Genomic DNA, 14,564 nt, shown 5'->3' on the forward strand with positions numbered 1-14,564 from the left:
CTGAGGTGTTCCCACCTTGCTGCATGCCTCCACCATCTCTGCCAAGGATGGCCGTCCTGGCATGGCGCTAATCACCCGTTGACAATCCGGGTTGGCATTGCCGAAGGCTAAGCTTTCCAAGAGAGGCCTCTTCGCTTCTTCTATCGTCACCTGTCGATCCACGGCTTGCGTGAGTCGATCGATGAACGACATGAATGGCTCTGTGGGACCTTGCTTGATGCAAGAGAATGGGACTTCTGGAGCTCCTGTAGGTGCGATTTGCATAATTGCCATCCTCGCTGCCTCTTTGATGTCACTTAATACTCTTTGTGGCAGCCTAGCTGCTTGTTCCCCTGGGTTGTCATCTGGAGGATCTCCTGCTAACTGCCCCTCTGTGAGGTTTGCATTTGGCCCGCCTTGGTATCTGTTCCGTAATTCAGCGAGATATTTTCTCCACCTTTTTTCCCAGACAAGGCTTTGGGTGTCAGTGAGAATCATTGCCACAATGCTTCGAATGTCATATGGTGTGAGATCATATGTAGCGAATGTCCCTCTTAATAGCTGTTTGAAGTATTGTGAATTCAGCCCAAAAGTTTGAGCCGCCTTCCCTAAATCCTTGAGTATTTCATGACCCATCCTTTCCCACCTCGGGTTCTGTCCCTGGGCATCATATGTCACTGGCATTGTCAGATCCCCTGATCCCGGGAATAAATGCTTTTCTTTTGCCAACGCTTTTCTGATTCGCTTCCAATCCATCGTCTTCACTGGCCCCTGGAATTCTTCTTCTTCTTCAGGTTCCGTTGGAATTTGTATAAATAATGGTGCTGTGGATGTGGTTGGTTCATCACGTCTCATTCTTCGCCTTGAGGTTTTTGGCCTCGCTCCCAAATCCGAAAAGGAAGCTTGAGGATCCTGTCGATATTTCTTTTTTGTGGTGTCCACTGAATGCAAGAAGCTCTTTGTTGCTTCTGCTGCTGACAGCATCCATATAGGAACCCCTTCTGATGCTGTGATCCTTATAATATTTTCTTCTTGTAGCTGTTCTTCATCTGAGCTTTCATCATCTTCATGAAGCCTTGAAGTCGATGGATAATCCCTTTGTTGTGTTGGCATTGTTTTCTTTAAAATGCTTTTCTTTTTATATAATGTTGGGAAAAATTGTTGCATTGTTGCAGTCTCGCCACGAGATGGCGCTGTGGCTCCGCCGATCCAATCCGGGATGGCGTGCACTTCTGTCTTCCAGCCACCAGATGGCGCTGTCACCGGCTTCCCTGGCTCTGGTGACGTAGCGTACTCTGTTGCTTCACTTCCTGCCGGTGGCCATATTGGTCGCCTCCCTATCTCGGCCCGCGTGTTTTCGGCTTTTAATTCAAGTGAAATTGGGGTTTGAACACCAGAACGTCTCTCCTGAGGGGGTGAGTCTTGGACTCCAAGGGTTTTGATCAAGGGCACCAAGTCTGGAGAAGGCGGGGGGCCCCGGGATATGAACTCCCTGGCGCGGCCCCTCCCCGCCCGGGATGTTACAGGGGGTGCATCCCGCTCCCGCCCGGACTGCGCTCTCTGCGTCTGCGGGCTCTCCGAGCCGCTCCCTGTGTCTCCCGAACTACTTTCACTGTCTCCATCTTGTTCCACCCCTGAGATATCTCCCCTTTGGTCTGCCTCTGACTCTGTGTCCTCCTCCTCCGTTCCCGTGTCTATTTCCCCTTTTGCCGGCACAAGCAGCCTCCCTCCCGCCGGCGGCCGCGTGCATTCCGCAATCCTGGCGGACCTGCGCATGGGCTCTGATATCACAACCGCACGCCTTCTACGTCCCCGCATAGCAGCCTTTTGGGGCGGCATAAATTCCCCTTTTTCGCTGCCTGGGTCAGACGTCCCGGCCCCGGTCCGTGGCTTTTCCGAGCCCTCGCGAACTCCGCCTGCCGCACACGCCCCCGCATCCCCGGCGGTCGGGGCTGCCGCTGCCCCCGGCCCCGAGTCAAGCAAAGCCGCGCGAAAACACGCCTTCTCTGTTTTTTCTTCACCCGCGCTCCCCGCCTGCTCCGCCGCTGCCTGGCTTCCCTGCTCCGTTGCCGCTGCATCGCGAGAAAGCGCGCCCCCCGGTCCCCTCTCTCCCCCCTGCTCCCTTCCCCCTTCTGTTTCCGACTCCCCCATGCTCTCCGGGGTTTTTGGACGTTTTGGGGGTTTCCCGGGGTTTCTGGGTTTTGGGACCGGGTATTTTAATAATATTTCTTGCTCTTTTTCTCCAAGAGCATTTTCTTCATGGCCTTTTAAGGCCAGAGCTAATTTTTTCTTTCCCGGGGCTTTGCCCCCCGCCCCTTTCAGAGAGGCCTCCCCCCTGGACATCTGCTGCGTCCGGGGGTCCTGGAATTTCATTTGCATAGAGATCCCTTCCAGCATTATTCTTGCAGGAGACAGCAGCTTCAACGCTGTCTCATCTTTTTTAGTAGCTAAGAAATATAAGTGTCTATTTATTTCCTGCTAAAACCCCACTTCAAATAGCAGGCACGTTTCTGCCAGTGGGTAGTTTAGCCTTGCCCATAGTAATAATTGTTTTAATTCTTTCTTTGGAATTCCCTCTGTATACGTTTCAGTCACACCCTGTAGGGTGGACAAAATTTCCCGTTGTTCCTGGGAAAGTGTGCCTCCCATGTTGTTATTTTTCAGGCTTTCTTACCGAATCTGTCGTTCAGAGCAGTCTGGACGTCTCGATCACTGTCCAGCAGATCAGGAGAAGTGGTTCCAGGGCGCCTTCTGGTTCCAGTCCGGGCTGTTCTGCTACGAATTCTCTTCGGCAGAAACTGAGAGGTGGAATTCTCAGTGACTGCTGGTTTTTTGCAGTCTGTGTTGGCTTTTTTTTCTTCTTCTCTCTTTTTCTTCAGGGCTTTGAAGGTGGTGGTGGTGCCCCCCTCCGAAAGGTTGTGGTGGTCAGAGCTCACCCAGTGGAAGCCAAATGTCCGGTTTATCTCGGCTGTTTGAGGGGCCTGGACGGCCCGGAGGTGGCCCGGAGGTGGCCTTGGGGCAGCCCGCGTATTGAAGGACGAGAAGAGGCTTCAGTTCTTCTTTCTGGTTTTATGTTTATTAATTGTTTATCTAAAAGATGTTCTTTCAGCCGAACAAAGATCCGCACAGCAGTCAGCCATGGGCACACTGTCCCTGCCCTCCGGGCAGCCACGTATCTTTATACCCTTTGCTACGTATACAATATTTATCATTTTTCCCCAATACCATCTATTGTTATAACTCGGTGTACTCTTAGTAATAACCAATAGAAAGGTGCCACCGTGGCCAAAGAAGATGGAGGAGAGGAGGAAGAAGGAGGAGGACAGGACACACCCCAATTCCTCCATCTTACTCCTCTAAACCCCCCTGTACAGAAATCCTAAACCCTGTGTCTCACTCTCTAATTAACTAATCTTTCCACCCTTCACCCCGGTGAGGCCCTCTTATCTTCATAAAGGTGTCGTCTCTCGTGTAGGGTCAAAGTCCTGCCACCAGACACTTCTGGCAACATTCCAGGACTCCCGGGCCCCCCAAGGGTGGTCTCGGGGGGCCTGCATCCCAGGACTCAAATCCTGAGATCCCACACTGGCTGATAGAGAAGCCTTGGGCCAGCAATGTTCATGTGCTGGACGTGAGACTTTGGAGGGAGGGGAGGAGGGACAAGGCCCCAGCAGCCCCAGAGCCAGATCAGTGCTCGTGCTCCTGCATCTGCCCCGGGGCTGATGCCAGCACTGCTGCAGCTCTGCTGGGGCTGGGGGATCAGGGCCTGCTGGGGGCAAGGCACAGCATTCTGTTCTTAGGCTTTGGCCAGAAATTTCACCGCAATAGAGAAGCTGCCAGTTAGGGGAATCCCTGGCCAGGCTTCAGCACTACCTTCCATTCCATTCCCTTCCCACTCCTGCCCCATGTTACATGCTCCTGCCTTCAGGTGGCAGGATGGGAATAACATTCCACGGATGACTTCAGGCCTTGCCTGAGAAAGAAGGTGTCCTCTTCTTTTCAAATTACTAAGAGAAGAGTATCTAGCCAAGGTGAGGACTCAGCTGTCAGGACTGAAAAACTGAGTGGAAATCAGCCCCCGCATCTCCTCCATCCCTGGGCTGTACCCACCAGACTCCTCTGTTCCTGCTGCAGCACTCATCTCTCACACACACCTGGCTCCCCAAGACCCAAAGACACAAGCTCCACAGCTAAACTTAACTCCTATGAATTTCAGCCAACACCACTAAACTGTTCCCTGAGTCCACAGCTAGAAGAGCTGGGAAGGAGGCATCCCTGACACTGTAATAACCAAAGGAAAATCACTGCCAAGAGATGGGCCTGGAAAGCTAAATTTTGGGCTTTTCTCTGTTAATTGTGAGCTGCTCCTTAAGACACTTCTCATCCTGTTAGATCCATCCTCTCAATGAATCACTACTGCACCTGACAGGCAGAAAAGATAAGGTATGGAGGGGTTTTAAAAGGTTGTTTTCTTCTGCTTTTATAACTAGGTCCATTGACATGTTTATTTCCTTGTATGGCATCTAAAGACAGGTCCATGTCTCCCAATGGCACCTTGCAATCCCCAGACACTGCTCTTGCTTTGAGCAGTGTGTTTGCTCAGATGATTTCCACAGGTCCCCTCCAGGACCACTGCAAAGCCACGTGCCTGTGGCCTCCCAGAGAATGGCTCTGCTTGGCTGACAGTGCTGAGGAAGCATTTCAGAAGCTGCTTGTGCTCAGCAGGGTGCAAGCCAGCTCCCAACATGTTCCAGCAGCCTCCAGGAAATCTGGGACAGAGAAAGCTGCAAGGCCACTGAAAGCAAGAGCAGATGCCTTCCATCCTGCTCACTCCCAGCCAGGCTGCAGGGCAGCAGATCCGATGCTTGGTTCCTTCTGTAGCTCTTTCCCAACTCCGCTCTCACCCAAAGGTGTTTGCACAGGGACAGATGAGCTGCCTCACCTCTGGGTGCTCAGCTGGTACCGAGCTGCCCGGGCACCGACATTGCGCACCAGCAGAGTCTGCTGGGTGCTGACCTTGACCGGACACTTGGAGAAGTCCAGCTGGGCAGGGAAGTCCAGCACAGCTCGGGCACCAATGGCCCGAATTGGCACAACGATCCTTTCCCTGGCAGTGAGGCACACCAGCTCGTGGCAATAATCCTGCAGGAAAAGAAACTGGCTCAGCACAGGACATTTAGTGCCATCCCCATGGCAGAAGAAAAACCATTTCCTATACCCCTTCAAGGGCATCAATTTACCTATTGCACCCTCAAATGAACACTAAGTTCTACTACTATGTCACATTTTAAAGGCACCAGTGCACTTTGCAAAATCTGTCTCAGTGGCATTCAGCTCTTGTGTCACTTGGGTCATACAGATAACAGCCCTAGGCCACCATCATTTCTACTCTAAACTTTAATGATGTTAAAGAATTCCTAAGCCTCTTCTAAGCAACATGGAGCTGGGGAACTCAGGACATTCCTCTTTAGGCTTCTATATTCTCACTGTCTGTAAATAGGACAGTGTTCCACTGACTCTAAGCAGCAAAAGGAAGAGGAGAAAACAGCTGCACCCAAAGACATCCTGCACCTCTGGCCTGGTGCAGAAACATCAGTTGGCTCACAACTCCCCTCTAACTTTGCCTGTCCAACCAAGTCAGGAGAAGAGCAGTGCTAAGAGGTAGCAGGATGCTGTTGGAAAGGGCCTCTCTTTGTTTCCCTGCAAGGCTTCCTCCCTTCCATGCCATGCCCTCAACCCTTCTGTATGAACAAGCCTCCAGATCAGAACATGAACCCTCCAGATCCCAGCACTGAGATCAGACTTGCCAGGGCCTCAGCACTGCTGTGCAAACCTCCCCACAAAAGCACCTTTGGCACGGAATGGGTGCCAGCTGACAGAGCAAGCACAGGGATAGGCATGAAGACAGAGCCCCAGCAGTGTCACTGCCATGGGCTCTGGGCTCACAGCTCTGCCTGCAGCTTGTACCTGCCCTGCACCAGCTCCTTCAGGCAGGTGTCCAAGTGCCCTGCAGCTCAGCAACCTCCTGCTGACCAAGGGCACCCAGAGCCCAGTGTGCCTGTGCCAGGCCAGGCTCACGGGCACAGCACATCCTCTGCCCTGGCCCTGCAGCTGTGCCATGCTCACTTGTGCTCTGGGACAGCACAGCTGCAAGGCTGCACAACACAGGGGGTGAAAAAGCACCGGCTTTGCTCCAGCCCAGGGGCAGGCAGGGAAGCTGTTGGCAGTCCAGGAAGGAGGAAAGCTCTCTGACCTCTTTGTTCCTCTGGTGTTTTCCATCAGAATGAAACCCCTTCCACTGGACCTAGAGATGGCCCAACATCTATCAACAGCCCTCTGTCATTTTCATCCTGTTTCCTGTGCATCTTCCCTTGGCAATGCTCAGGAATGTGCAGGGAGGGGAAGCAGAGCCTGTCAGGCCTGGCTGCAGTGCCTGCCAGCAGTGCCAAGGTGTGACTGGCTGCAGGCTGCCTGCCCACGCCTGGAGCCCAGCTCACAGCATGCAATGGGCTGGAGCCAGAGTGCAGGGCAAACAATGGCTGTGGAGATCATTGTGTGCTTTGGCCCCTCCAGCCTCACCTTGTTCTTGCTGGGGGTGAAGCGGATGCGCACGGGGGCAGAGGCGCCCGGCGGCACGGCACGGTACGCATCGCTGGAGCTCACCAGCTGGAAGTAAGGTGAGCTCTCCATGGAGACCTTCACCACGTGAAGAAACTGCAGCAAAGACATGAAATTATGATTTTGCCACTTGTGGAAACAGGACGAGAGGAGACCTGTCCATGCCCTGCTAACATCCCTCCCCTGCCCCTTTTCCAAAGCACTTTCAGCTGTGCAGGCACAGGCACATCATTCACAAGGCTGAACTTGAATCCCTTCTCTCTGGCTCCAGCATTTTGGCCAGGGGCAGTAGGGCAGCGCCTGCTGGGAAGGAAGGGCCGAGCAGGTCAGCACCAGCAGGATGGAGACAGAGCACCTGAACCAAGTCACCTGCATATTCAACAAGGCCAAAAAACCTGCTGGCTTCTGCCTGCACACAGCCATGAAGTTGTCATGTTCCAGAAGGGGGAATGTGCTACCTAAAAGCAAACCAGCCAGTTACTGTGGGGGAAGGAAGAAACTCCCTTCTAGCAGATCAGGTTTGGGTAGGGACCTTCTGGGGATACAGTCAGGCAGACAGAGCAGCAAGACAGGAGACCAAACATTGTGGTCTTAATAAAAGCAAACCTGAAAAGCAAAAGAAGGAATGAACACAGCAAGACAATCCCTAAAACAAGGAGATGGCAAAGAGAATTTAAATGGGCAGTAAAGCAGCAAGGAAGAATCATAAGACCATGAGAACAACCAGCTTGCCAAAAGTAACAGAAACACAGACAGGCGGTGTCTATTGACCATGGGGCTTCAGAGGCATTTTCTGCCTGGAGAAACACGACCAGCACTGACTGACAGTGTGGTTCCAGTATGCAAAGCCAATCTTGGCTCTCCAGGGCTTCCTGCTGCCCGTGCAGGCAAGCTGGGCTGCTGGGCATTCCTGCCTGCAGCCAGCAGGCCAGGTTCTGCCCTCTGCGGTACTCATGCACAGGACACATGCATTTTCTAACACACTGATATCATCAACCCCTGAGCACCAAAATGCTCTCCAAAAGTCTAAACCAGATGATTTGGACTCCCTCCTGTCTCCTTCCACCAGCCTACTCTTGGCACAAGCCTCACTTGAGAAAATGTTTCCCTGACTGAAATTCAAATGGTCTCAAGTTTTCCTCTTTACAGTGGAACACAACTGACATTTTTCAACTTTTTCCCTCTCAGCTCTCTTGGGAAACTGCAAAACAATCCCAGTTTCTTCATGTGAAGGTTGAAACCTCCTGGAGCACATGGCTTTGGATGTGCTGTGCTTCTGCAAAGGGAAAGCAGAGCACGTGTTGCTTTTGGAAAAGCTGAGCAGAGCTGGATGAAGCTGAGCAGGAGCCTCAAGTGGCACCTAAAGGCCTCTCACTGCTTCTGCTCCATCACTCTGATTGCAGGGCTCTTGCAGAACACGGCTCCTGCAGGGCCAATGCCATTAATGAGAAGTGATTCCAGCATAAAGTGCAGAAGGCTCAGCCCCTGAGCTTTGCCTGTGAGCTGCACAAAGGGAGCCAAACTGGCTGAGAGAGGCAGAGATTCCTACCAGGAGCCAAGATTAACCAAGGACACACAGGGTGTGCTATAGAACCAAGGCAAAGACTGAGAGCAGGAAAGAACTGTACAGCCCTCAACATTCCTGTCAATCCAGAGCTTTCAAGAGAAGGAAACTCCTTTGGCATAGACACCATCAATGCCTGGCTAAAATCTGGGGACAATTCCCAGCACAGGAAGATTTCCACCATCTTGCAGAAGAAGGTGCTGAGACATTTTCTTCTGCATGTGCTGCAGCAGATAACTTGCTTTGCTGTACACTGAGGGAATGACAGCACTCTCCTCTTCCAGCACAGTGTCAAAGCTCTGGGTGCCAGCACTTACCTTGTCCTTATTCATGAGAGACAGCACCATTTCAGAGACCTCCCGAGCGACGAAGTTCTGAAATACCAGCTCTGGTGGGGAAACCCCAAACCAGCTCTGTTTCGGGGCAGCTGATGGCAGCTGGAGAGGAGAGAGAGCAGGGAGAGCTTCAGCTGCTGGGAGGAAGGTTCATGCAGGAGAACCTTCCACTGATCCCCAGTGAAGTACAGACTCTGGGGGAGCACGTCTGCCCAGCCCACACTGGGCAAACAGTGGCTCCCCCACCTCTGCTCTGAGCTGATCCACAGCTGCTGGGCCACACAGAGCAGGCTCAAGCCAAGCTGCTCTTTTGGCATGGATTTCTCCAGGTTTCTTTCTCCAGAATGCCAGGCAGCACTTTCCTAAAACACAGCCCTGTGCCCATGTGGTCACAGAGCTCTGGGGCAGTGACTGAGTACTCATGGAGTAAGTAAAACCCATGGATTTACAGTAGACTCCATGGGAAAGGATTTGGGATGTCTTTTACTCTGAGACAGGGAAACCGAGGCCCACACAACTGCAAATATCTTTTTTGCTCTAGAACTTAGACATCACGAAGAAGAGCACAGGACCTGAAGAGGTGTGAGAGATGAGGTGACATTTGGCTGAAGCCAAAAGGTTATGAAGCAAAAGAATGGAATTTGTTGGTTCTCTGTGTTGTTTGTGGTTTGGATTTGTTCAGGCTGGTTTGTTGAGTGTCACAGTGAGAGGGACAGGGTTGAAGACCTGACCAAAAGGAAGGAGGATGAGAAGGGAGGGCACAGAAAAGTTGGTGCTCAGTAGAGAATGGAAGCTCCTGAGTACCCATCCAACGGCAAAGGGCACAGGGACCGCCCCAGCCGGGTACAAAGGGGATACAAAGATTGCCATTTTCTCAGAGGGGGTGTGTGTGTGTGTGCTTGGCTCTCAGGGAGGGAGACATCCCCAGCTCAGCTGAATCCTTACTAAGAAACACTTTTGCTTTGATGATTTTGTTCCTTTTCATTGTACTTAAAAGTTAGTGTGTTCCAAAGAGAGGAAAAGGCAAAAATAAAAAGACAAATGAGCTGAAAATAAAAAGACAAGTGAGGTGAATGCTGAATGAGGATAAGTTTCAGTTATTTTCTCAGCAACTTGGGTAAAAGTGTCATTACAGCGATCTTATTTCATGCCATTGTAGAGGCATGTCTGGAATGACACGACAGCAAATGCTTCTGGAGCAGAGACATTGCTTGGAGAAAATTCTGCCCTGCTTTGTCTGCCTTCTCCAGCCACACTGCTGTCACTGCAGAGACGCAAGCAGGTCTCCTCTGTGACTTCACAGCAGACACATTCTGCTGAAGGGAGTGGCTGCAGCACACTGTCCCTTAGCTGTGCCCTTCCCTGAGGTGTTCCCAAGGCTCCTCTCCAGGACAATCCTTTACCTGGATTGTGTTCCATGTCTGTTGCTTCCAATTTCCTGCTCAACAGCCCACCTCAGTCACCTACCCCTTTGGACTGTGCTTTATACCGAGCTACTCCTGCCAGAAAAGCCGCTTTAAACACACCTCTGAGTAGGCACTGATCCAGATAAAGCACATCCATTCCCCTCTGCCCAGGGCCAGTCCCCTGGACATCTGGCAGCCTGCAAAATCCAGCACCCCCTCAGGGTCCAACACATTGTTCCAGCCCAAAGCAGTAATGCAATTTGTTTTGTTCAATCTGAAGGAATTCCTGCAGATCCTTGGCCTTCAAAGGCCAACGCTGCCACTCTGCAGGGAATCCTGTGGCCCCGAGCATTTGATGTTGACCACACCAAAGCAAGAGGTGGCTCCTTCAGCAGGAGAATGGCAAAGGGCAATTTTGGGCCTCTGTGTCCCCAGCCTTCCTCCCATTGTTTTAGCAATGGCAGCTGCACTCCAGCACACCCAGCAGCTTCAGCAAAGGGTATTTGTGTTGGCTTAGTGCACATCAGGACTCCCAGCCCACCACTCCCAGCACCTTGCAATGACAGCACGACCTGGACACTGAGGTATTTTGCTGGAGGCAAGCCTGTCACAAACACACACCCTCTTCAAACTTCATGTGAAACAGAAAGGAAAAGAACAGGAAAAGGCTACCTTTGGGCGAGTCTCACTCCTGTCTAGAAATGGGCCAATTCTGGGCAGAATACTCCCCCCAGTGCTGGCCTCCTTCTTCCTGCTGAGAAACTTCTCCCTCTGGAACTTAGAGGGAAGCAGCTGAAAGGCAAAAGTAAACCAGCTACATCCTCAGAGTTGTGCTTGTTCAGAAAGGCTTTTCTTGAAAAAGTGGCACTGGTGAATAACTTGTGATCACAGCCACTAGGACAGTCCTAGAAGCCCTGGGAGTTTCCTGCTGAAATACTTAGCATCAGTGAATTGATAATACAGAGTGGAACACACATACTCCAGCCATATGGCTCTGTCCCATTGGCTTCTCCATGATTGGATGGGACATGGTTGGGGATTTCTGCTCTTTGGGCATTTGTTTCCTCTCACATTTCATTGGATTGAGGCAGTGACCTTTCCAGAGAATGGGGAGGAGCTCTCAGAAGTGCCTGAACTCCATCCCTGCACAACGCTCAGAACTCACAGCAAGGAGATATCGCTGCTGGATGAGTCCAAGAGATGCAAGAAAGGAACACTGTACCAAGAGTGAGGTGCACAGGAATGTGTCCAGGTTTTAGTTCTCCCTGTTAATTGTTTTCTCTGTCTGGGCTGACAGAGCCCTCCACAGAAGAAATCAGAGGCATCTCCTTGACAGAGCCTCAGCAGTGGGGCATCTTCAGCCAAGTGAACTGCAGACAGCAAGGGACCTTTGTGGCCCTGGCTCCAGCGCTGCCTGCAGGGCTGCATCTGTGCCCACACCGGAGCTGGGAGAGAACAGCTGCTTTGGGAGCTCTTCCAGCTGGGACCAGCCATGGCTCTCAAGGCTTTGGGCAGAGTTTGAGCTTCCCCCGCCCACATGCCCAGGTGCCCAAGGGCAGGATGGTCAGAGCAGCACAGGTGAGTGCCCAGCCTGACAGAAGGAATTCCTGTGGCAAAGGGAAAGGGACGGAACACATGCTCAGGCCTTCAGCTGTACATTGGTTTCACTCGGCTCTGCTGGCACAGCCAGGCAAGACACAGCTGAAGCATCCCACAGTGTTCCCTATTGCACCAGGACAGCCCCAGCAACAGCAGCACGGCACAAAGGGCTGGGGAGGGGCTCTGCAGCTTCACAGCACTGCTGGACAGCAGGGGCAGGGAGAGCAGGGACACCAGGGCAGTGCCAGCCCTAACACAGCCCCAGTGTTAGGTACTCACAGCATTAGGCTTCAGCCCTTCCCTGGACAAAAGACGAGGTGTTGGTGTCTTCTTTGGCAATCCAGACGCCATTTCCAAGGGACGGTGTCGCAGGTGAGCGACAATGCCTCAACAAAACTGGAAGGAGCAACAATGGAACTCTGAAAATCCACAACCCAATTCATGGCAGATTCAAGGCATATTCTGGTGCTAAAAATGTTACATTACTTGAAAGTAGCTAAGTGCTCGTTTGGTGTAAGTAGCTAGTATAGTTAGGCTTCTGGTTGGACTATATTTGAACTATAGGGCTACCTTGTGCAATTCAAAGTTAGATCATACTGAAACCTGGAGCTAAAAATCTGAACATTAATAACACTTTGAACAGAAAAAGCTGTAGCTTAAATATTACTCAAAACTAGCTAGAGTGGGCCTCCTCTTCTTTAGGCTAGAGCACCCTTGCTCTCTCAGCTGCTCCTCACAGCTGAGACTCATGAGAGACTGGAATGTTATGGCTAATGGCTTAAATATCATTTAAAGGACTTTCTGCCCATTGTGACAAAACTGTATAAAGAAGCTGCGACTACCCAAGCCCACCCTTCCCTGAAAATGCCTCCTGACTGGAACTTGGCACTGTGAATTAAGCTGCCTAAGGGAACTTGAGACAAGATCAAGGTGACACTATTGTCCCATTAGCTCAGGTCTGGGGAGAAGTAAACAAGGCTGAGGAGAAAAACCTATCCACAACAAAGCCAAACCCAGCAGCTGTCCTGAAAATCAGCTCTGTCTCCGTTCAGGCTGGGGAAGTCATAGCCACAGACTCTTCTGCCGAGGCCAGGTTTGCACACAGACCTCCCAGCAAAGACCTCCAGAGTGCCTCCAGACCCATTCCTGAGGCCTCTCACCAGACGACTGCAGGGCATGCAAAGTAACACAACAAATCTGAAAATCCAGAACCCAACTCATGGCAGACTCAGAGGACATACGGGTGCTAAAGATTTTATATTGTTTGAAAGTAGCAAGAGACAGAGTCCAACTTGCCCCACTCCTGGGAGGTACCTGGGCAAGATATCACCTTGCCCAAATCTGCATTAATCCATTGGAATCTTACATTTTGCCAGACCTCACCACAGAAAAGACCAGAAGAGGATTTAATGGTAGGCCAATGGGATCCATGGAATGGTGATATTTTCTACTAAATCTCTCTCTGTCACTCTCTTTCTCCTCCCCCCCTTCCCAACCTCCATCCCCCTCCCACTTTTTCTTTTCTTTCTCTCTCTTTCTCCCTCACATTTACTGTTCCATCAAATCCAGACCATTGACTTTGGCATATGGTCTCGTTTGCACCTCAATATAGAGGCATCTCCCTAAAAATTTTAAAACCCAGATGATAAAAACCCACTGCAACTTGAACAGAACTCGCTCACCTTTAAGCAGCTTAAGCAGTTACTATAGGAAAAAAATGTATAGACTACTATCTTTAGAAAATGTTGCATTTCTTCAGTAAAAAAAGCACAATCAGTAGTCCATTTATTGTTCATCCACTCAGGTGTACATGTCACTGAACTACTGCGCCAGAAGACTGGCATGATCACATCCTCTATTTCCCTTTGGCATTCTCTTTCAGAGCACAGATGAAACAAAACCAAAAAGTTCAACTTTAGTCGGTCTTTACCTTCAAATGAAATTCAGGACTCCCTAGCAGACACCAGTGTTCTGCACGCTGCGGAGCTTTTCGCAGAGGCCAATGCTCTGCACCTTCAGCAATTCTCTACGCCGACAATTGCCCTGGCCAATGGCCCGGTGCAGCCGCCTGCAGGAGCCCAGGCTGCGCACACCCAGCCAGGGCCGCGCTCTCAGGCAACTGAGGCCGCGCCGCTGTCACAGACGCTGAGGGCCCGGGCGCGGTTACCGGGCAACCGCGGCGCCGAGGGCGGGGCCGGGCCGGGCCGGGCCGGGCCGCAGGGATTTGCAAAGGAGATTGGCACTGCAGCGACTGACTGCAGTTTGGGGCTTCCCAAGAGTCTTTCTGGAACTAATGAAAAGTTAAATTGAAAAGGAGGCTCAGGGGGGACCTTCTGGCTCTGCACAACTCCCTGACAGGAGGGGACGAGAGGCTGCGGCAAGTTCAGACAGCGCCGCAGCCGCGTGGCTCCCCCTCTCCTCCCCCGCTCCGCCTCTTCCTCCCTCCCTCCTCCTCCTCCTCCTCCGCTCCCGCAGCCCTCGCAGCCCCCGGGAGGGGCGGGGATGGAGCCGGGACAGGTCGGAAGGCAGAGAGGCCTGGGGGGATGCCAGGACTGGGAGTGACTGGGCTGTACTGGGATCATCCTGGGAGCAGCTCCTGGGTGACTGAGTTCTACTGGGATCATCCTGGGATCACACTGGCAGTGAGGAGGAGCAGCGCGATGGCTCCAGCGCTGGGGCTGAGGGCGCTCCTGGGGGGCCAGGGGGGAGTGGCACCCCCGGCACCGGGACCCTGATCCGCCACTGCCAGCACTGGGAACCCCTGAATCCCCCTGTTCTGGACATCAGGACCCTCTGCTCCCCTTTTCCCGGGCATCCCATGGCTCCCAGCCTCCAGACTTGGCGTAGGCTTGACTCTGGGACAACCTGGAACGCCTTGGTCTCCCATTCCTGCCTTTCCCAGCCCCACCTTTCTGCAAAACCAGAGACACCCTGAACTCCCCCTTTCCGAACATCCCGGGTGTCCCCACTCTGGTCCCCCCTTTTTGGGAAACCCTGGACTCCCCTTTCCTGGGCTCAAGGACCCCCTGGAACTCCCTTCTGCCTCTCCACGTCCCTGCCCCC

At 52.3% G+C, this 14,564-nt stretch overlaps 1 protein-coding gene across 2 annotated transcripts in view; it reads right to left on the reverse strand.

The window, feature by feature from the left end:
* LOC135460946 (hydrocephalus-inducing protein-like) overlaps positions 1-13,662 on the reverse strand; it is a 41,715-nt gene extending 28,053 nt beyond the window's left edge. For both annotated transcript variants that reach the window (XM_064737922.1, XM_064737921.1), the window contains exons 1-6: positions 13,432-13,662; positions 11,781-11,897; positions 10,575-10,694; positions 8,479-8,598; positions 6,559-6,693; positions 4,922-5,121 (exon numbers count right to left, since the gene is read on the reverse strand). In XM_064737922.1, the coding sequence (XP_064593992.1) occupies positions 4,922-5,121; positions 6,559-6,693; positions 8,479-8,598; positions 10,575-10,694; positions 11,781-11,852 (647 nt within the window). In that variant the 5' untranslated portion in view covers positions 11,853-11,897; positions 13,432-13,662. The remainder of the gene's footprint in view (positions 1-4,921; positions 5,122-6,558; positions 6,694-8,478; positions 8,599-10,574; positions 10,695-11,780; positions 11,898-13,431) is intronic.
* Between the last annotated feature and the right edge of the window lie 902 nt (positions 13,663-14,564).

This window comes from Zonotrichia leucophrys, unplaced genomic scaffold (genome assembly GCF_028769735.1).
Source record: "Zonotrichia leucophrys gambelii isolate GWCS_2022_RI unplaced genomic scaffold, RI_Zleu_2.0 Scaffold_133_125366, whole genome shotgun sequence".
Taxonomy (NCBI): Eukaryota; Metazoa; Chordata; class Aves; order Passeriformes; family Passerellidae; genus Zonotrichia; species Zonotrichia leucophrys.